At 38.1% G+C, this 23,618-nt stretch overlaps 1 protein-coding gene across 7 annotated transcripts in view; it reads right to left on the reverse strand.

Moving 5' to 3' along the window:
* Positions 1–23,618, reverse strand: part of NRG1 (neuregulin 1) — a 194,587-nt gene that overhangs the window by 128,736 nt on the left and 42,233 nt on the right. For 5 of the 7 annotated variants that reach the window (XM_064477474.1, XM_064477475.1, XM_064477473.1 and 2 more), the window contains exons 3-5: positions 17,082–17,203; positions 9,160–9,210; positions 6,753–6,803 (exon numbers count right to left, since the gene is read on the reverse strand). In XM_064477474.1, coding sequence (XP_064333544.1) covers positions 6,753–6,803; positions 9,160–9,210; positions 17,082–17,203 — 224 coding nt within the window. The remainder of the gene's footprint in view (positions 1–6,752; positions 6,804–9,159; positions 9,211–17,081; positions 17,204–23,618) is intronic. The other 2 variants (XM_064477477.1, XM_064477476.1) reach the window with 1 other exon arrangement.

Consider the following 23,618-nt stretch of genomic DNA (forward strand, 5'->3'; position numbering starts at 1 on the left):
GATAGAGAAAACCCATTAAGAACGAAGCTAACAATTGTAGAGAAACAAAGCATAAAGACTAGGAAACCATCCCATGATATCGTTTGAGCCTCTGGATCAAACGAGGCCAGTTCCATAAGCCAATATACTCCCTTTATATTTAAGCTCTTTGGAGTTGAATTGAGAAACTTGCAGCTGAGAAACTCCGAATTAAATCACTGTCCATATTTCTTATTTTAGTGTTTTATCATGTTGTTGCTCACCCCTTCCTCTATCTTATTCCTTCTTTTTTTGGGGGGGGGGGTGTTTCCTATAGCATCAAGGGTCTTTTAATAATACAAGGGCCTCTGTTCCTACCTCTCTATTTCTCACATCCCTAGATAACTTGAAAAAAAAAAGTTAGAATGAGAAAGTCCATCAAGTTCAGCATAAGTAAATTTATCAACATCTTGCTAGCTCTGTTCTTTTAGATGTTTTGTTTGTATATGTCTTTCGGTCTCCATTCTCTTGCCTACACGTAACCATTAAAATTTTTAAAAATTGTATGTAATTTGCCTTACTGCTGTATCCTTAATAATTAAAAACACTTACTATCATTTTAATGTTTCCCTTAAAACAAGAAAAATAAGGATGTCCTTTCCTCTCCTAGCTAATATACAAAAAGCTGGAAGACGTTTTTAAATATTAAGGACAATGTTCCAGTATAAAGCCCCCAAAAGACTAAAATACAGAGAAGTAATTGCTCTGGGTCTGATAATTTTCTACTAACAAATTTAGCTACAATACAAATAATATCCAGGATTTATGATATTGTGCAAAGGATTAAACAGTAATCAGCCTGGAATAAGGCAATGCATCTATCCCAAATATAAACTACCACTGAGGAAGAGATCCCTGTTTGATGAAGATCAGATTCCTATTAGCACAACAGCTCTAAGATTATTTATCTCGGTAAATAGCATGTTTGGAAATAGACCACATCATTCTCAGAGTAACAAAGCCAAAGAGCAAGTCACTGAAATGACTCCAGACCAACGTATTCTGCCACCTTTTATAGTATTAAATCTTTGAATTGTGTTGCCATTAACTATCTCACGTTGCCTGTCTATATCATGACCTTGTAGATTCTGGAGAGCATATTATTTCACTTAAAAGTTGACTTTGAGATAACTGATATAAACGTGATTATATACCTAGACTCCATTTTGATGCCTTTTTTAATAGAAGTTCTTTCTTTCTTTCTTTTTCTTTTTCAAAGAAGATCTAGCTAGCTGTATGGATCCCAAAGACTTTGTAATAAAAAACCATCAGATTGAAATCAGAAAATTCACGTTTAAATTTCTGCTCTACCACCTACTTAGTTTTTGAATTTGGACATGTCAGAAATTTCTCAGAATCAAGTTCCCCGTCTGACAAATGGGATGACATCTAGTTCACGGGATTGTTGTGAATAAATGACTCAATACATGAAAATATGCCTTATAAAAGACACCGTAGGATACAGATATCAGTTATTTATATATACAGAGCACACACATATATTTGCATGGTTCAAAAGAGTGCTTTTGTAAAACGCTAATTTCAACTGACTACAAAAGGTTAACGATGCTTTAGTTACCAACAAAGTTTGGTCAAAACTTTTGAGATGATCTTGTCCAGCAGCAGAATGCAATGAGAGACGCTGAATGCCTTTAGAAGGGCAGAGTAAAGAATTACAGTACAGCCGCAGGAAGTGCTGTAAGGGGGGGAAAAGATATATTCACGCACAAAATGAATGAACTGAGCATGAAGGTAATAACTTGCCTGAGAGTACGGATGGCTGTACCTACTCTTGCTCCAAGTCACTGTGTCGTCCTAAAAATCTATGACTAACTCTCTAGGCAGTCAGAAAGGTGGAAGCAATACCAGTTGGGTAATCTTCATTTCATCCTTTTATCGCTATATGAAACAAGGCAATCTGTGTGTCATTCTCCACAAGAGAGAGCCTCCACACCCTTGAAAAGACCATGTTTAGAGAAATCTGGAAGCATAATTTGCATTCAATGAGAACAGCTCTCCAACAGTCACAGGACAGAGTTCATATTTTGCCACCAATAAAGATCTGAAATGGGAATGGCATTTTTCCAGCTGAGAATCATTTAGCAAAGGTCCGGACAGTTCCGTCTGCATTTGTAGTAAGTCAGTTACAGCTAAGGGTGGAATTAAGACCCCTAGCTTTAAACCTCACCAATGGACCAGCAGACCTGCTCCAATCTAATCAATACATATCACTATTCCCAAGTGAACATGCTGTATCTCATTACAACAGAAATGTCTCTGCAGACAAAAAGACATTTTTCCTTCAGCTAGTTTTTTTATGTGCCAAATTAAAGAGTTAATTGTTCATCTCATTCAGAGATTTCAAAGACTTCCTGGATATGTTCCTTTAAAATGCATCCTTAGCTGAGAATATATAATATTTTCGAAAAGACATAATGATTTCTTGGCACAGAACTTTCAGCAGCATCATTTAGACTGAAAATCATGAACTCCTTTCCTCCCCCAACAATAAGGATCTTTTCCTACATTGTTCAAATAAAATGGAAGGACCTCCTCCACCCCCCCGCCCCGGTTTCCACTTTCTTCAGAGACACATCTATTTCTGTCTGACCATCTATGAAGCAAGGCTGTGCTAAACGACTCACATTCATTTTCTCATATGAGGCGTCTCAATACAGGTTTGAGACCAACAAGATTTTACAGATATAGAAACTGAGTCTCAAGGACATGAAAAAACTTGCCTAAGAAAACAGGCTAGTATTCAGACTTAAGGGCGCGAGTCTATCTAACGTCTGTGTTCTTTCCACGTCACCTCACCACCCGTCACGCTTTGATGGGTACCAGAAAGATCACGTGGGCTCAGCTGGTTCCAGGCAATGCATTTACCTTAATCTACCACATGCACTCCCAGTCCACTTTGTACCACTTTTCTGTCCATTCATAGAATCCCATTCCTTTTAAAACTAAAGGCTTTTTTTTTTTTTTGAGGCAACAAAACCTCATGCATTACAGCAGGCTAGCATACTGCCTGGGTTTGAATCCTACTTGTGGGACTGTAGACAAAAATACATCGGTTTCATCATCTGAGAAATGGAATGAGGTTTGTGAGAACCGTGAATCAGCATCCGCGTAAATTACTTTGCACAGCGCCTGCCTGGCACACAGGGAGATTTCAGCACCGGTTTGCTATTCCTATTACAATTATTTGAAACACATATTACTATTTAAGACTGTTTTCCAGAAACTTCTCTTTGTTTTCTTTCCTATTGCTATTCATTAGACCTTCCATTTTTGTTTCCCTCATTTTTATATTAAATTGGAATGGATGGGGCTTAATTCAGCAAAGTGGTCAGTATAACAATTGTATTTTTTATAGCATTCAACAAAATTGTCTGCAAAATGGGGTCACCAGCAGCTGGCAATTCAGAGAGAAGTCATTAAGGTTTGTTCTAAACAATCCACTTACTTTTTTTGCTGATTCTACTTAAAGGGGAACAAGATAGTCCATCTGACTGTTTTGAAAATTTCAAGTCCTTCTTTTCTATAACCTGTCATTTATGTGCAATAGGACACTCATTTAGCAAATTATATGTTTTAAGTCACAGATGCCTCATTTACAAAAGAATAAAATAATGCTAATCTTTATTTCTTATAATAGTCTTTATTATAAGAAACTTTAAAAAAATAATAAATTAACAACTCTAAAGAGAGTGAATGTACAATGCAAATTTCCAAATTCAAAAAGGAAGTAGTTAAAATTCGCCTTATGAAGGGAAGGATTAGTAACCCTGATATTTCACCAATTGTTATGAAATGCTGGAAAAAATAAATAGAAAGAGGGCAAAAATGATATAGTGTTCATAGGTGAAACATAAATCCCTTATTAAAACCTCCAGTTAAGAATGATTTCTTTATTGTCACAGTGATCTTTAAAAGTTATTTTAAATATTTTTAGATTTTAAAAAATATTTTAAAAATTCTGATTAGTAGTTAATGACATGGGAAAAATGCTTCAGGTACATTAAGTAGATGGGGGATGGAAAAGGAGAAAGCCAGAATGAAGAATAATGATCAGAAGAAAATATTTTAAAATACTATTTTAAGTAGGTGGGCAACTTTAGCTTTCTTCTTTTTGTTTGTTCTATTGAAACGCGAGTTTCAGAGGAGAGAAGGAGGCTCACTTCGAGGGTGGGAGTGGTCAGGAAAGAAGATACACTGGGCATCCTAGACAGGGCTCTGAGCAGGGCCATCAACACCATAAACCGACACTGATGAAGTCTCCCAAGATTTACCTAGCAGTGAGCTGCCCCCCAAAACAGCACTGGCAATAAAGGGACATTTCCCTACAAGGCTGTGCAGATTTGTACCAAAAGACCTGCAAAATAATAGGGCTGCCTCACCTTTTTCTTTTTAACACCGACCCCAAAAGCACACTGAATCATTCTAATCCATAATCAGCTGGCTGAATCCATACTACTTCAGAAAGGCTTTTCCAAATTTGCTTCAGAAAGCACCAATGTCGAAAGTTCAAAGCCTGGAGCCCACACAGACAGGATTCCGTGGTAATAGCATAGCTCACTTTTCACATACAGGGATTTACCCATGTCACCTTTCTGGCTGAAATAAAGTGAAAAGCAGCCTATTCTTCAGGGCTGATTATTTCTGATCCATGTGAACTTTTCCAAGGCCTTTGGCTCTTTCATATATTTCAAATTTTTGAGTCCAGCTTAGTGTGATTGCCGGTTCCAGTTTCACCTCCAGCCTTTACTAAATGGAGCTATGTTTACATCAGAGCTCCTCTGCGATGCAGAATCACACTTGATGCTGCCTTTAGAAGGGCGGAGAGCCTGGTGCCGCGGTCACTGTTCTCACCAAGACTGGACTCAGGATCCTGCCCCTATTGCTTTGTATTTGCAAACTACAGAGCATATTTTCATGACAGTGAGAAACATATTTATTAATCAATTCAACAGTATTTACCGAGAGCCCACCATGAATGGGGAGTTAACGGGTGGAAATGGCATATGGAGATATTTTAGCATAATGGTACACAAAACCTTCTTTCCTACTTTTAAACCTTTACCAAATATCAGGAACTAATTCTGCTGAGACTTAGAGATCGGAGTCAGATTTCAAAATGATTTCTCTCTCAACGGCACTGCAATGAATAGAAATGTAAACTGAGAGATTCATTTCAGTTCCCTAAGTATTGCTTCCACTCCAGAACTACTCGGATATGCTTAAGGATAGCATCCATCGCCCCACTGATGACAGCACCAGGGGTTCCAGTTACAAGAGTTTCGATAACTTTATTCAATGAATCATGCAGGGGAGGAATTATTCCCAGACAAAAATGCCAAAAAAGAAAATCTGAGTGTTTGCTTTTCTATCACAACACTCAAAATATAAAACAAAGTGCAATATAATTCTTTAATGCCAGTTAGCTAAAATCTACATAATTATACAAATCTTTTTGTAAGGAGAATTAAATAACAAACATCCCAAACTCCCCTGAGGGATTATTATTTTGGAGTATGTAATGAGTGGTCTTAGAATACAGAGGAAGCCAATTTAGTCCTAGCATCTCATTTCCTGTTTGATCTGATTAGATTCGTTGCCATCCGTCCAGTTAAGTGACTCTTTATCGAGCTAGAGTAGGGCTCAAACATCACACCTCACGCGATAAAAAAATGTTTCCGTCGTATTGTTGCGGTTCTGTACCACCAACCCAAAGGGAAAGGCTTTTGGATCAAACTGGATCTATTTAAACAGCCTGGCAAATCAACCGAAGTTGCCAAAAGCACAGACCCTCTTTTCAAGCGGTCCCTACCATGCTGTTGCCAAAGGAAAATGTTCCTTAAACACACTCTCCAGGTCGGAATAGAATTACTGGGAACGCCTATTAAACTAACACTAAAGAGCTTATCAGACTGAGAAAGAGCTTCAAATAGAGAAATAAAATCAGGGAGAGAAAGACTGTAGTTAAAAGCTTATTTTCAGGGTCTGATAAGTTCCCCTGTTGCCTATCAAAATGTAATTCTACGCTATTCACAATTTATAAGTATCAAAACTATTTTTACTAGTCATTGCTAACTTTTCCAGTTCCCCTGACACAGCACAAAGCACCAATCAATCTAACTGTTGTAGAATTCCATGAGCACAAAGCACATTTCACATTAAACAGATGAAAACTAATCTGCGATCTTGCCTAGGGACCTGCTTTCAAACATTTTCATAATTAGTCACTTGCTATCAAATTTGAATTAAGGGCATCTATATATAGTTTCCTTACTCCATCACAGCAGACTTTGTATGAGAACCAAGGAACTTTGAAACAGAGGCCCCAAACACGCCTTAGGCAGTTACTGAAGGCATTGAGACACACTAAAAAAAAAGAGAAAAAAACCACAAATCTAAAATGTTCTCTATTGCTCACCCAGAACTAGGCTTCAGAGGCTATGCAGTTGTTTCCAAAATTCAGACACTACATTATCCCAAATGACCACATATGTAGTATCTTTTAATGTGTACAGGTACCTTAGGGGGAGGGGATATCTGGTCAACCCTAAGCATAGCAGGGGGTTATTTCTAGTCCAAACAGGAAATACCGTCCTGCTTCCAAACTTGGCACCCCATTCCTCAATCAGGACACAGGAGAGATGTGAACACAATCTTCGGAAGCAGATATTGTCTTGGGTTAAGAATGAATAAACAGAATATTTAAATATACTTACATGAAGAAGTATTTGCTCCTTCTGTTGATACTGATATTCTAATGGGAGACTCTATAAAACATAAAAGTGGAATGAAGCTTTATTGAGTCATGCCACTTGGATTCTTCAACTAGAAATTTTGCCAGGCTTGGATACCATCAAGAAAAAGAGGGCTAGAAAATGGTGCAATGGAAAAGCTGAAGCATCTCAAAGTCAAAGGAAGATTAGTGCAATATTCAAAGACCACAAAGGAGTGTTTCTGTAGGCCAGTCCCCAAAGACTTCCCAAGGAGATGAAAATGGGGTTGGTCTATCTGCAAAGATATCCCCCACCCCAGCTGCTGTTCAGATTTCCTAGAACCACTACTCGGAAGAGATCCACACTCCAGGTAAAACAGACAATTCCTTCTCTTAGGTCTGGTCTTGATTTAAAGAAACATGAAACCAAAGAGAACAATCCCCATATTCAGAGAGAATGAAAGGCAACCTTCATGCTTAGAGAAAAAAAAAAAAAAGAAAGAAAAATGAAGATATTTTCAGGCAACCTGCTTGGCATAAACATCCTGGCCAAACACGGTGCTGAATAAAGTCCATGCAAGATCCGCTGGAGCAGTTACATAGGATCGAACCAGATGGGCTCAATGAATACTATAATCCTTGGGGATGTACAGTAGCATGATTCTCTTAGGGAGCAAGGATAAAGGGAGGAAAACCAGTATTTAAGTGCAGCAGGGAATAAAACATAACCTCATGCAGAAAAAAAGCACAGGACGTAAGGGTTGTTATTAGTCAGCAATAACAACAACTTAGTATCAAAGATAAAATTCAGCCACCAGGAAGTTGTCAAGATTCAAGTCATGTATCAGAAAATAACAGTTACAGTCGCTCCGTATTCCCAAGGCAAGCTCCCCATAAATCTAAGAGCTCAGGCTTGTACCAGCATCCAACAGGGTCAGATAATGCAGTCCTTACACTAAAGATAAATGCTGGAGTAAAAAGTAAGGAAATGCAGAAAACCTACAATTTTTTTTCTTTCAGGTTTTCTTTTTCTTTCCATTTTTCTTTTTCTTTCCCTCTCTATCTTCCTTCTCTCTCATTGTCTTTCTATTACTCAGAAAAGTAAGATCCTCTTAAACTCCAGGATCATTTCCCCCTAAAACACACATTCTTACATCATAGTAATGACACATGAAGGTGCCCAAAATACGGCCCAAACAGCCTAGGATGCAGAGGAATTTAGCTTTCGTGATTTTGAACAATGGCTTTGAAGGGAAGAGGATAAGCTTGTGAAGGGAAGATGGAAAATGGCTGTGTTAGATCACGTGGCCTCCCATAGCGTCAACAAGGTACAGGCCACAATGAAAAAAAAATCTGTGAAGCTAAAACATTAAATACGGGGCAGTAACAAGATTCCTGGGCTTGAAGGATCTGCTCTTTTACTCGCTGAGATATATGATTGCATTTCTAATGCCTCAGTTTTCTCATCTGTCAAATGAAGAAAAATCATGCCTTGTTACACAAATCTCTTGTGATTATCAAATGAGATGTAAAAATCTTTATGAACTGTTAAGTATCATGCAAAAAAAAACCCCCAAAACAAACAAAAAAAGCTATCATCAAACTTCTAAAGTGAGTTTTGGATCTAAGTCTCCAAAACCTCGCTTCCAATTAAATACTTATTTTGAAATAGTCTGAATAGTTTAAGGTTCTATTAAGCATAGAATTACAGAGGATAAGAAAAAGAAAAAAAATGAAATTCACAGTAGATTAATTCCATTCACAGCTAGCAGAGAAATCAATGAATTATGGTTATACATGCATTAGTAGAATTGGGTTTTAAGTAGCTAATATATGTGTGGACCGTAACTGCTCTCAGCAAATATTACAGGCAAGTGAGAAACAAATGAAAACCAACCAACCAGAAAAAAAAAAAAAAAGGCAAAAGCATTTAAAAAAGTCAGGCTTATAAGAGTGGTTTTTTTGTTTTGTTTTGTTTTTCAGTTTAGTGACCCACAACCGATCATTAAGAGCCCAAAGGTCAGAGATCAGACGTTGATACATTTTCCTGGAGTAAACTGATGGATGAAGGAGGGCAGGGGCGGCTAAGAGAAGCACCTGGAAAGATATAAAAACTGAAATTACAGCCCAGGTGTCTCCTTTCCTGGCTTAATGTCACTAAATTGTATCTAGATGTAGATTTCTTTTTCTCATGCACGTCTCTCAGGGCCAAGTTCAGACATACAGCAACAACTGTACTCCTTTAAGTAAAATCCGTAAAAGGCAGAATGAGCTGGAGGAAAAATATGGGTGCAGAAGACAAGAGCGGCTGAAATGTGGATGCAGAAGGGGTTCTGATTAGTAGAAGGAACAGCCAGCCGTTACGTCTGTCGCTCTGATTAGTAAAAACTTGACGAGCTCATTGTCCTTACCTGAAGACACATATGCTCTTTCGGTTGAGGCTGGCATGCCAGTGCTGATCTCTGCAAAAAAGAAAAGGTGATAGGCCATTATGATGTATAGTCGGGAGGCTGGGCGCCAGTTCCACAGCCTGCCTCCAAGGGAAAAATGTGTGTGAAGAAGGAAGCACTGCAAGGGGGTGGTGAAGGCTTTGCTTCATCCATACGGAGAGTGAGAAACGCAAAAAAAAAAAAAAAAAAAAAAAAAAAAAGACAGTCCAGATAAATAGTAAATAGTTCTTTCTTGAGCACAGAACATGAGAGGAGCTGTGCTAGAATAATCAGGCAGAATCCCCTGCCCCTCCTGGGGCCAGAGGAGAAGACTATGTGCCAAAGAGGAGGGGGCCTCCTCTTCAGAAAGGAAGACAGAAATGGCAGGACCAAGAAAAATCAAAACTTAGTAGCATCGAAGCTGTGGTCAAAATTTTTAAATTACAGGTCTTTGGAGAATTCCATTTTTGTTCCTATCGAAAGCAAGCAATGTTTATAATGAGGATGGATGGACAACATCAAATTCTGGCATCAGACGCTACAGAAGATTGCCAGTGATAACCAGGATGGGTGCTATCATTTCAGCTGCTCAGGGCAGGGCATGGAGCAGCCAGGCAGCTTCCACCTCAAGGAAATGCAGAACACACCTGCACGCTTCCGGACACACCATCATCATGGGAATCGTGATAGCCCTGGTCAAACTCTCTTTCTGGCTGCCTTTATGATGAAATAAAGGGCGATTATATCTATAAATAAAGGGCGAATATAATTCTACATTCATCCGGTCCTTCTGAAAAGTTGGTTAGAATCTAGTATTTTCAGTAAAGTATAGTTATATGAAGCCTGGAAAGATGCAGATGCAAGGAGGAAATTATGCAACCTTCACTGTGTGTATAATTATTGTCAAATGACTTAATGATGGTCTACTATTTACTACTTATGAACCGGGACAAAAAGATAAGTTGAATCTCTTATGATATGCGTATTACAAAAGTTACTAGATTCTACTAGAATTCTAAATATGTCATATATTATCATTTCATGTTTGAATTAATAGTCTCTTAATCACAGAGTTGGAAATGTTCAGGATCAACATAATCATCTTTAAATACAGATATGACCATTTAGGGATTCCATGATAGAACTAGTCTAGTAGGTAAGATGAATGAATTTCAGTGGCATTTCTTCAACCTCAAAGGCTCTGGGGATAAATGGCTCTGTGGAATTGGAAATAAAAATGGCATGTGAGATTCAGCAGGGATGTTTAAGAATAAGCATCAGGTTAAATGGGAGTATATATAAAGACCAGAAATATAGCTTTAGTAAGACCAGTGTTTTTCTCGTGCATATTAGTACAGGCAGTCCTTTCTAATAAAGCATCAGGAGGACAAACTATTCAAAGTGCAAGCTTATTATCAAGCCCCCAGTCACCTACATCGACTCTCATACCCACTAAAAATGGGACAAAGTGAAAAGAATGAGCCAGTGAAGGCATATGATATCCTTCGGGCCTCCTCAAGCAGCAGGCATCAGAGACTCCTCTGGGCTGGGGCTATGACAATATCTCTTTCTAAAGTGGCTGCAGCTAGCTTGCTTGATTTGGGCTGTAGAGAATGAAATTGTTCTTCTTTGGGGAAAATTTAATGGGAGAGAAACCCTTTTATCAAAGATTCACAGCATCTGTCTTTCTCAAGTAGCTAGAAGAAGACCTGCGTTTCCAAGCCAGTGCCCACACTGGGAGCGATGCTTCCTCACTCTGTTCTCCGGACTCATCAGTGACGGGACAGCTAGACCGAAGCAGGAAGCTCAAGGTCACAGGAACTGGGCACCAATCCCAACCCCAGTATGACTATCAAGACTCTTCTCAAATTTATTTTTGACAAACTAAGTAGTTGTCCACTGTGACCTTCCGAAAAGACAAAAAAGCAAACAGCCTCCCCCTCCCCACCCAGAATCAGAGATTTTCTATCTCCAGCATAAGAGATCTCAATGAGAGGAAAGGTTAACCATAACATTTCCTTTTTTAATTGAATGATACATAAAAATACCGGAACAGGAGGTTACTACAAAGATGTATCTACACAGAGATAACTTAAAATAAACTTCCTAAAATTAGGTATTTACCCTAGAGACCTTAAAAATATCCTTAATGATCGTGGTTCCAAATAAAAGCCTTCCGAGTTATCTTGGGGGAAATACAAGCTCAGAAGTTATACACTTCTTTACCAAAAGAACCTTGATATTAGAAAAGTTAATCTTTTTGATTAAAACCATTCAGCAATCATTTTTTATGTGTGTTTTGGGTAGAATTCACAGATTTAAAAAACAATCTTTTGTGACAGTTACGATTGAAAATAATTTCGTTACAAGCACAGATTGAAAAAAAATTAATTCCTGCAATCTCCTTGGTATTTCTTTAAGCGGTGTATTTTTCCAGCAGTAATTTGGTACATTAAATTTGTTAATATATAAAGGACATCCTTTTCATTAGCGCAAATTTGTAAGGATTTAGAATCATCTAGAGTTGATCACAGCTGAGAAACTTATGCTGAGTAAGTAAGTAAACATGTGGAACATTAATATATTTGCAATGTTTGAATGCTTTTTTAATAAACTGGATCTGGTTTCAAGAAAAAATTTTTTAGGGACTGAAAAATACACCTTCTGGAAAGGAATTTTTCTAATTATTCTGTATGCATGACTTGTTTGAGATTTCATCACAAGCACAATATACTAAATATAGCTATTTAGCAAAATACACATAAACATATACAAGCATACATATGATATGTCTGTGTGTATTTAGATAGCCAATTAAATGACTCTTTATCATTCTAAAATTAGGGGTCATTACTGTGCATTCAAAAAATTCGATTAAGTCATTTTTTTAAGACTTCAGTTGGGCATACTTATTTATTAGCACTGGTAAAAACGATTTCAGAAACGATTTCAGAAACATCTTCAAGTATCTGAAATCTTGCTCGTAATGAGTGCCTGTTCTTAAGCAATTGAGACATTTTGAAGTTAGTAAGTGGTGTAGAGTCAGGATGAATACCACGCATTGAAGAGAAAATTCTTCCACTCATTTTGCTCTTCTTTATTACCTTTCACAAGAATCCTATATAACGCAACAGACAGGGAGACTGCTATACAAAGGATAAAACATATTTTATGTGCTTCTCTGTACAACTGTAAGTTGTTCACCAATCTCACAGCATTTCTAACATCGTTAATGTGGGTTACCCACAGGATCCCAGGTTTTAAAGGGCCAATTGCTAGATTAATGAAATTTTGTGGAAATAATCTTTTTTTTTCTGCTCATCATATAATGGAACAGCTATTTTATTGCTAGGAGCCCAACTGCTCCTATGGGATCTTGAATCTCACTCAAATAATTTTTCTCCTGATTAAAAAAAGAAAACCTAGCAGAAGATATGATTGATTAGTTGTATATTCTCCTGTATTAATCTTTTAAAAGAGAGCAGTACTTAATTAATTTGAAACCCAGTTAGGTCTATTATTCTCCTCCTTAATCTGATGCCCAGGAGATTTTATGGTGCCTCTCACCTAAGAATTAATGGCTAGATTAAGGTTTCCTCTATAAAGATCAAGCCAAATAAAATACAAATTAGAACGAACATAAAGTGTGCGATTCGTATAAGCATGGCATATGTGGCCTTTTAATCTACCATATTTGAAGACATGAAAAGAACCCATCTGTAATCCATCACGTAATGATTGCCTATGAGATCCCTCTTTGTATGAAAACTCAAATGGATTTTGTTAGACTTTATACATATTCCCGGAAGTAATTAGCAGACCGCATAGCTTTATACCTGTCTACTGTACAACTTCTTTTCCGCTAATAAAGTAGGGGTTAAAAGGCATTGGAAAAGGCAGAAGACGTATAAATTCCTAAAGCATAGCCTATAACAAAATGATTGGCTACATATGCATTCTTTTCTAAATGCTTGAAAATACTGGAAATATGATCACTGTTTCACTCAAGCATATAATGAGTCAAAGGAAATTTCTGGGTTTTTTGGTATCATGTCTTTTGTATCTAGCTGCTAATCTAAGCAAATCTAAACAATGAGTTCATAATATTGGATGGAAGACTTTCAGGATCTGTGCTAATTTTATTCTAATAGTTATACAGCTCTCATAATGGGATTAAAAATCATGTCAAGCAGCAAGCTCATCTTGCCACGTTTTTTTGCCCTGTGCACGTTGTCCTCTAAATCCTGCCATCCCTTCTAGAATCTTGTCCCAAAATATATTCAAGCATTTTAGTGCAAAGAAGGCACCTCTGTGAGAACATAAGTAAATCACAAGAAATCCTTTGCACAGAATGACATTAGGATAATCAGTTCACAGCACATACCAGGATCCTTCATCAAGGCAGCCTACATAGAAATTATCAAACCACAGTTGTGTACTTACTGGAGAAATATGGGAGAGAAGACTGAGACCATACACAAAAAAACCCAACATGACTAATATTTTCTAGAAAACAAATGAAAATCTCAAGGGGAGTTCTACATAATATAATATTTTGGCAACATGTTCTTATTTTTAAGCCTTTTCGCCGCCTAGGACTCCTTCCTCTCCATGGGGGAAAAATTCTTGAGAATTCCACTCTCAGCCAAGATCAATGGTAAATCACATTTAGGAAGAGATGGCTTGGCCATGTGGCAGCTTATAACCACTGTACAGTGTTCTTTCCCTCTCTGAATGAGTGTTTCTGTGCACCCTCTGCCCAGATTCCTAAGGAGACAGGGATGTGATAACACAAAGGTAGTGCATTTGAGTCCCAGAGAACTCAGGACCTGAGCTGAGACTTCTTTCATAACCAGCCTTGATCTGAATATAGCAAATTTGTAGATGGTAACAGAAAAGGAAGAAGATCAGATAGATTATGTATTTCCTTTTTGGTTGCACTATAACTAAGCCCTTGAGGTGTAGGGAAAAAAGGGTCTCCTGATACGCAGAACACATTGGCCTTGTCTGCCACATGCCTGCCAAGCCACTGGCGCTGATGAGGGCGTGTCCCAGCCACAGCCTCTGAAAAGAGGAGTGCTTCTAGGCAGCAATGTTTCTGGCTTCACTGTTTAGGGTTGAGCCCATCGTGGGCACCAGGACTAGAATGCACTGATGATTTGTACTCACTCTAGCTCTTTTGATGTGGTCTGGTATGGTTAGCTCTGCCAATCAGATTCTTGCTATGGGAAGTCAGCTTTGGGAACTAAGGAAACAATCCTACAAAAGGAGTCAAAAGTGAAAGAATGCTTTAAAAAGAACCATGAAGAAGAATACGGCCACATGGGATCATAATCAGGTCAAAGATTAGAATTACTCTAAAGAAGCACAGTTGAAAGCAGGAGAGGTTAGAAAATGTATGAAACAGTGGAAGAGTCAAGACAGTATCTGAGGCACGGGAAGGGCAGAGACGCTAGAGAGAAAAGCCACACATTCCTGGTGCTTAAACTCACAGATGTGCCCCGGGTATCACTTTCTCCTCGAGTCCCATTATCATGAAGTTCTCGTTCTTCTGCGTGGAATCCCTCTCTCCTTACGCCTCACACCATTCAGTTTCTGTTCTTCACAAACCAAAGAATCTACCTTAAACATTCGCAGACACACAGTCTGATACAGAGTGAGCTATAGTGAACCAGGGGCTAAAGAACTTAAAACACATCCAAAGTGTCCATTTCTTTTTAAATGTAAAGAGAGGGTTGGATAAGGATGAACTATTCCTAACATTCTAAGAGGAAGACCAACACAAGCACCTTGCGTTGTAATTGAGATTCTTCATTCTCCTCCCTCAGATGCTTTCAAAAAGCCAGCGAGAACCCAGTCCCTGAAGAATTTTAGTTGGTTGTTTAACAATGACCTCTTTACAATATTTCATAAACGTCTCTTTATTCTTGTCAGGTAAAGAAAGTTCATTATCCAAAACATCCCTCCTTTCATTTCTCTCTACACTTCATAATTGGTCAACACTATATTCAAATTCGAAACCAATTGTTGAATGAATTAATATGGAAAAAGAAGTTGGATGTCTCTCCTGTGAAAGAAATGTGAAAGGTCATATTATCAACGCTTCAGCACCCCCAAATAAAAAGATCCCTGTGAGTCTTTTGCCAGGAATAATACAGTGGTAAGTAATTAACTGCTTAATCCTATAATTCAGAAAACATGGAATATTAAATATAATTCTACTGTAAGCACCCAGTCACACTATGACACTTACTTTAATTCTATTTTCCCGGGATTTTATAGTATGCATAGCTACACAAATCTAATCCAAGTGTCCAAATCATAACTCAGTCGCCTTTACCAGGAAGAGACATGTGGCAGCAAGCCAGTGACAAACTGAGAACAGGCTATTAAGCATGGTGTAATAGGGAGAAAAGAATAAGCCACTGAAATTCGTTTTAAATTTGTGCTTCAAGCTGCAACCTATAAAATTCCAAGTGGGGTAAAATAACACAAGCAAAACCCTATGGCTTAACCTGTGCTGATTCAAAAGTAAGGTGATGTCATCGTTACTCATACACATTTTAAATGGCTCTTAAATTTTAAACGATCAACACAGCCCCTAACAATGATCATGGAAACCACTTTTCACTGTTGTCCTTTACTCTCTGTGGAGGGAGGCATTTAAAACGGAAGTAATGAACTTCGCTGCCACTGTGCTAGAGCAGTTCGCTGGGAAGTCCACCGAAGCCTAGCAATGAACGTGGCTTCTCCCAACCCTTCCTCACATTCACGTCTCACTCCCTTCTCCCACCCTATAAAGTCGACTGATAAAAACACCAGTGTCCTGTGGAGTGAACCCTGAAGTTCCCCTCACTCTTCCCTTGCTGGCCTCACACTTCTGTCATCACTTTAAGAGCTCGGATCTTGGCACTGAACATTCTTTGCCATCGCCTGTCTGGAAGCAGTGCAAGTAGGCTTGGTTTTCTAACAGATGACAGGGTTTCTGAAGGCAGGAGTTAAGTGACATCATTCACAAAAAGCTTTGAAGCAGTATTTTATTGTTTGTAGAGATCCCGATGCTCACTGCTAGCTCCTCATTCCTCTGCAGATGGCTCCATCACGTTGTGGGGTACTGGGTATCACAAATGGAGAGCCACCGGCCGTGATGCTCTGCCTTTCCTCGGATAACTCAGAGACGCTGCCGGAGGGTCGGTGCCACCTTCTACCTCCACGTCATTCATTTCTTTAATGACCGTCCCCTTGGCACTGCTCTCAGGAAAGCAGAAGCTGAAGCTTCTGCATAGTAGGACATGCTTTGCCTCTAAGATGCTCTTAATTTCAATTAAGACCTAAAAAATTGACAGACTTAACCTTCTACTAGAGTCAGATGTATTAAAAACTTATATATAAGAACATAAAATTTCCCAGGACTAAGTCAAGATTATATTCTGTTTACACACATGTACACACACACAACGTACACACTTTCATACATAATATATGTATGTATGTAAATATATACAATATACACATATTCTGTATATACCTATGTATTCTGTATATAAATTATTTATATACACATATTCTGTTGTTGACTGAATGGAAGTCTTGACTGCTGTCTCCAGGTAACTTAAAGTGGAGGTACAACCTCTTTCTTCTAGCAACCCATCCTGTCTCTGCCATTCATGACATTATTCAAACCCTTTAAAAGAAAACCTATGTATATTTCAGGTTTATTTCACTTCCTGGGGTGAAGAGCTTCATGGAGGACACAAAAGATATTCGAAATAATATGATTTTCCTTCCGTGGTGTTCATCGGTTCACAATGCGATTCAACACACCAGTGTACTACAAGTCTCACCACGTATCTTGAGCACACGCCTTACACACCGAGAAGCAGAATGCAGTAGGTATCTCTTACCATTTGAATCCACGATGGTGATGTTGGCAGAGGCGCTGTCATTTCCTAATTTGCTGGTCACTTTGCACGTATATTCTCCAGAATCAGCCAGCGATGCTTTGCTAATGCGAAGTTCTGACTTCCTGTAAGATAAGGACCAAAGGGGTGTTAAGTATTTTTCACAGAAATACAATGATCATCAAAATGTATTTCCGTGTAGTTTCAAACTGCCCCTTCCCACTCTACACACGTGTTAAAATACAACTGTTCATCGAGGTATGATTTTACCAAGAGTGAAAGTGAGATGCACCTCATTTAAGTTATACCCTGGACATAGTCCTAATTTAATCACCCAGAGTGGCAATTTAAAGGAATTCCCTTCTCTAATTCTTCTTTTTATTCCTCTAGCACCACCACTAACCACATTATTAGCCTCAGAATTTTTCCTATCTAAATAGTAAATTTTCTTTCCTCTGTATATCTCAAGGTTACCAGCCAATAGGGTTAAGGATGATAAAAAAGTGTAAAATCATTTCTTATAAATCTGGTAAGGGCAGATACTTAATGAAGACTAGAATAGATGAAAACGCTCGGTCCTTCTTTTCTCAGGAGAGTAACATCAGGAATTACCTTGATTTTGAATGAAGAGGATTTATCACTTCTCAAAGACAGGGAATTTGTCTTTTTTTTTCTTAAAGAAGATTCTCGTTGCTGGGAGCAGAGTACCACACAAATGGCTCTTAATACTGAAATAAATATTCATGCAACAATAGCACACACTTTCATAAAAGTCTGCATCTTAAATCGATATTTGGCACTCTTTTTGAGCATGAGCAGCATTGTGATTTGCATCTATCTATGCTTAACTGTTACACATAGCCTATAATTTAAGCAATCTCTATGATTTAAAAACTTGGAACTGCTGAGGATTGGCTCAGCATTTACTAAAGCCTTTGAAAAGTGTCCTTGTAGACAGAAGCCTGGTACTGACGGTCTGGGTTCTTGAGAGGAGGGCAACAGGGAGAAAAGAAGGTAGGAAGCAAAGGAAGCAACTCTGACTTACATGCATACCTCCCATAAATTACACCTTCCTACTTTTTAAGTGAACTTCCTGGTCTTCTTGTCTAATAATATTATTAATGAAGTTGGATCAGTTGTTCCAAATTTAATTCCCACTCTTCTCCCCCAGTCAACTCAAGTGAGCCATCTACCCAGCCACTTGGGTAAGCCTTTTGGTCCTCCACCTTAATGCTGTTGCTTGGGTCATTTCTTCTTCCTAGAATGGGGGCCCCATATTTCTATCAAGATATTAGCTGACCTTCAAGGACCACCTCAAGCACCAGTTCCTTCATGAAACCTTTCATAATCACTTAGCGGGAGCCACGCTCTCCCCTTTGTCTAAATTCTGACAGCCTTGAGTGCCTCTCTCATGAGTCTACTGGGTCTTTCAGTACGTCTTCTCTCTCAAGCTAGTATCCTCCCAGAATACAGCACCGCTTTGTCCTCAGTGCATCCTCAAACGTTGTTGGGTGAACGTGTGGACAAATGAATAAAATACTTGCGTGTTCCCACGCCAGCTCTCTGCAGGGCCTCATGCTCCTACGGCTGGCAGCAGGCAGGGAGGATGCAGTACTAAGAAGGCAGAGCCAGCCGGAGGTAGTCTAGACCAAGGCCACCAAAGTCAAACCAACATGTGGACTGAAAAGTTAACTTCACTAGTTGTGCCTCAGAACAACGTCAACAGATAAACTTGAGAAAACAAAACAGAACAAAGTAAGCTATGCTTAAATAAGTTGGGAAGACATTAGGTTAAACAAAAACAGGCTTTAAAAAAATCCAGCAGGATTAATATGCCAATGTCCTTTGATCCTCCAAGAAGGGAATACGTTATTTAGCTTCTCTTAAACCTATTTGACCACAGAATTCTTGTTACTCACATGGCATATGTGTTAATATTTTTTGAAAAGAATGATCTACACAACTAGTTGATGAAAAGTGGACCTACTCTAACAACAGCCTTGTCTATCTGTGTAATGGGGGGACCTCCAAGGACAATTTATACAGGGACATTCACGTGTTAATCAGAGAGGGTCACTCACAGAAAAGCTTCCCTGAAGTATATCCCCATAAACCAAAATAGACCATCTTGATGGCAAGTATCTTGGTAAGCAGATATTAAGATTTAATAATAAAATATAAAAACTTTAGAATTATCAATATAAAACAATATTAGGATATAATCTCCTGTCAAGTTCTGTTAACTTTTAAACCTGGTTTTGGAGTATTCAAATCTAGTGTTTTTAAAATGGATTATTGATGGAATAAATACAATAAGCTCGTCCAGCTCCCAAGAACTTAATTAGCTGAAAGAATTTTCATGTGCGACCATGGAAACACTAACAATCACTGATAAATAAATCAGGAAGAATATCAGGATGGGAATAACATCCTCGTTTTTCAACACAGAAGAAAAAGTGAATTTCTAATGTAAGAAAATAGTAACTTTTCTCGTTAAGCCCCCAAATTCTGAGATAAGATGATTACAACAACATCCCGAGAATGTACAACACCCCAAGATTACTGTAATTCCAAGAACAGCCGTGCTCTCCTATTTATATAAACCTAGGAACAGTCCGTGATGATATGCAAGGAGTTCTTTCTTTACCCTGTGCCATTCATATTTTAACTATGGAAACAAATCAAACTATAAGAAACATGGTCATCAAATTTACCGTTAACACTGACTTACTGTTAACCTGAAAGGGAGAAATCTTAAAATCAAAATCCTTCTAAAAGACTTGGGCAGTGTTTCCTGGAATACTCTTCCAAGTAATGTAAATAAGCATTATGCTTAAAGAGCAAAAAAGAAAGAGAACAAGAAAAAAAAAAAAGGCATTTTCTATGCTCCAATAAATGTTGCATTAAACCGACTTAAACAGGTATCTTTACAGCAGTACCTCTTAGCCATTTTTATGCAAATAGTTACAGTGAATTTCTAAAACAGGCATGACAAGCGACTAAAGAATCCTTTCTGTAGAGAAACCCCTGGGAATTCCAGGACTGAACTTCAGTGGGCTGAGACCAAGAATCAATTTAATCAAGAGAAGCATGACAAATACATTCGGGTTCAAAAATCAGTAGCAGAAATACGGGCTGGGAGAGAGGAGCCTGGACAACACTAAATACAGAAAAAAGGATTTCAATTAACCACACATTTAACATTACTCCATCTTCCACAACTATTCCCCCCCCAAAAAAAGAAGAAAAAGAAAGGTATGCACTGTTTGGCCAAATTAATATTAAAAGAGCATAAATCAAATTGGAAAAATGTCTCAATATACTGCTCACAGGATGGATCACATCTAGGGTATTGAATTATGTTTCAAAGTGGCATTTGAAAAAATATCTCTCCATAGCTAGAGGACTTTAGAAGAGGATGGTCAGAATTGAATAGGACCTAGAAATCTTATTACTAGAGAAGATTCTATTAAAGAAACAGAGGTCCCACAGGCAGGCAGCTGTGAACAAGATACGGATAGCTATTTAAATGTATTTCATTGCTGTTATCTGAAAAAGGAAATTATTGGGAGAAGCTCTTGAAGGTAGAATTATGTCTTACAAGAAAAAGAAGGCACATTTTGGAAAATATATGAGGAAGAAACTTTCGCGTGTTCAAAAGTGGAGAGGGTGTGACGTGAAAGGGTGAGGTTCTCTCTTGGAAAGATTCAAGTCTGGATAGCCACCTGTCAAGCAACTCCTAACAAGAATATCTCTATGCAGAGAAAGATTAAAATAGATCAGTGGTTTCAATTATTTGTGAAAAAAAAATCCTGCTTCAAAATGAAAGCTTCAATCAGAGCCTCATATTTAAAAATCTAAAGAGAGAAAGTGTTTATGTCAAAAAGGCAGGCAACCCTTTTGGAAATTCAGTAGAAACTCAACATTCTCAAGGGACACAAGGGGCCCCTTTGAACTCCAATGATACATTTAACTCACTATACAGATTTCTTTTAATTGAGTTTATTTTGAGCAGTGTTCAGTTCACTACAACATTGAGGAGAAGGTACAGAGATCTTCCACAGACCCCTTGTCTCTGTACCTCTGTAGCCTCCCCCAGTAATAACATTCCTCACCAGAGATGTGCATTTGTGACAGCTGATGAGCCTACACGGACACGTCATCACCCAGTTTGCAGTGCACATCAGAGTTTGCTCTTGGTGGTGTACGTACTATGGCTTTGGACAAATGTATCCTGATGCGTATCCACCATGACAGTATCCCACAGAAAAGTTTCACCGTCTCAAAATTCCTCTGTGCTCAGCTGATTTACTCCTGTCTTCCCTTCCTTAAATCCCTGGCAACCACTGCTATTTTTACTGTCACCATAGTTTTGCCTTTTCTAGAATGTCAACTAGTTGGAGTCATACATTAGATAGTCTTTTCAGATTAACTGATTTCATGTAGTCATATGCATTTAAGTTTCCTCCATTTCTTTCCAGGGTTTAATAGCTCATTTTTTTTTTAGCATTAAACAATACTCCATTGTCTGTGTACCATAGTTTATTTACTAACTATGAGATTCTTCCATCGTTGGGTCCAAGAGTAGGAATGGGAAGTAGTGAAAGAATAGAAAAAGACAAATCTTTCTTGAAAATGATACACTGCAACAATTCGGGGGTTTAAGTATGGGTATTAATAATCTCATTTTACTTTCTTCAACAGGTTACCATATACTGTCTATAAGAAGAAAGTTAACTTGAAAGAATTATTGAATTCCCTTCCCACCACAAAATTAACTTTCTGGTCTTTAATTGGTGAGTTATCTGGGAAGCTGGGAGGGCCTGATGCTTTGGTGGACTTTCACTTTCTAAAACTTTTAAAAGAGTGAATACATGAAAAATGTTTAAAACAATGCTTGAAATACAGCAAGCTCCCAGTAAGTTTTGGCTATTATTACAATTACACGCTACATTCCTGCAATATTTAGATTTTTATAATAAACATGCGTGGCTTTGGGAATAAGAAAAACTAATCAACAATAAACTATACAAACCGATTTATAAATGAAAGCTGTAAATATTTACTTCTTTTTCTTTTTTTATATCAAAATGCAAACTTTGTTCTTTCAATTAGTGCTCACTGACAAGAGGGATTCAAGGTTCCAATAGCACTATCTCATTTTTCTTATTTAGGTTGATTCTTCCCACAATTATTTATAGGCTAAAGCAACTTAGATGCATATATCAAAGATCTTAGTTTATATAATTCCATTCCTCTGATCTCTAAGGAAACATATGAACTCATGCGTGTGTGTGTGTTCAACACAGCTTCAGATACTGTCCAACAGACAATGATGAGAAAGGTAAAGAAGAGAATGAGAGACTTCAAGGCAACTATTAGACTCTGTGGAACCAGGTACTGCACAAAACACCTTGCACAAACTCTAGGAAATAGGCACTGGGAATTCCCATTTTATGCCGAAGGGGTTTAAGATTTTCCTACGTACGAAGTTACAGTGACGTGCCAGAGTGGCTCAGCTAACAAGAGAAGGGAACACATATAAAAGTTTTCTATTAGAGTCAAAACAACAACAGCCACAACAACGCCAACAATTGGTAACGAGAGAAACAATTCTTTAAAAAACAATTCAAAAATTTTTGACCAAACCAATTAGAGTTAATTTTAAACAAAATTAAAATATGTAAGAGCAGAAACACAGAGCTGATACAAAATTAAGGGCATCCAAAAGCATGTACCGTTTACAAACAACTGGAAGTCAGTCTTTAACAAGGCTAACAGAGAACAGGTATGTACATGAGGCCAACTGGATGGTCCCACAATGATCTGTCACACACCAAGCTCTTTAACCAGTTTTCTTGATCACAATCGTCCACCAGGCAAAGGAAACAAGAACAAAGGGATAAGCAGACAATTAAGATTAGGGCAGTTTCCATTTCTTTTAATTGGTCCCACACATCGTTTAGCCAAAGAAAACAAACAGAGGCTCAAGCGTGAATGCAAAATCTTAGGAGGAACATATAAGAATGTCATTTATTAGTAGGAGCAGGGCCAAAGAGGGTAAGACTTTACAAAATAACAGACATTGCCTATTGGTGTGAAATCTTTTCATAACACTAAGGAACTAAAGGTAAATACTAGCTGCTGCAAAGAATCTATATTCTAAAATGTGAAAAACAAACTTAGATGAAGGTTTGGAAGAGAGTCAATGTTTTACATTAAATAAAGAGGATCCCAGGGAAATCCAAAACCTCACACTAAAATTCACCTCTGCTTGGTGAGCACAGTCTCAGGTAAAGTGTATCCCTTCTTGGCCTGTTGAGTAAAAGCGAATACAGTAAGATAAAGTTTAAGTCAAGTAAGCAAGTAACCACTGCACACCATTAACATTCTGAATATCCTTGTAATGAAAAATTGTGAGTATGTAGACGAAGCTGAAGAATAGGAATGTTTTTTATTGAAGACTTTACCCTACGCCTAAACAGGCCCCTTCCCCTATGCTGTGACTTTACTGGACACCATAGCAAAACCACAAGGAGT

Source organism: Camelus dromedarius, chromosome 22 (assembly GCF_036321535.1).
Source record: "Camelus dromedarius isolate mCamDro1 chromosome 22, mCamDro1.pat, whole genome shotgun sequence".
Classification (NCBI taxonomy): domain Eukaryota; kingdom Metazoa; phylum Chordata; class Mammalia; order Artiodactyla; family Camelidae; genus Camelus; species Camelus dromedarius.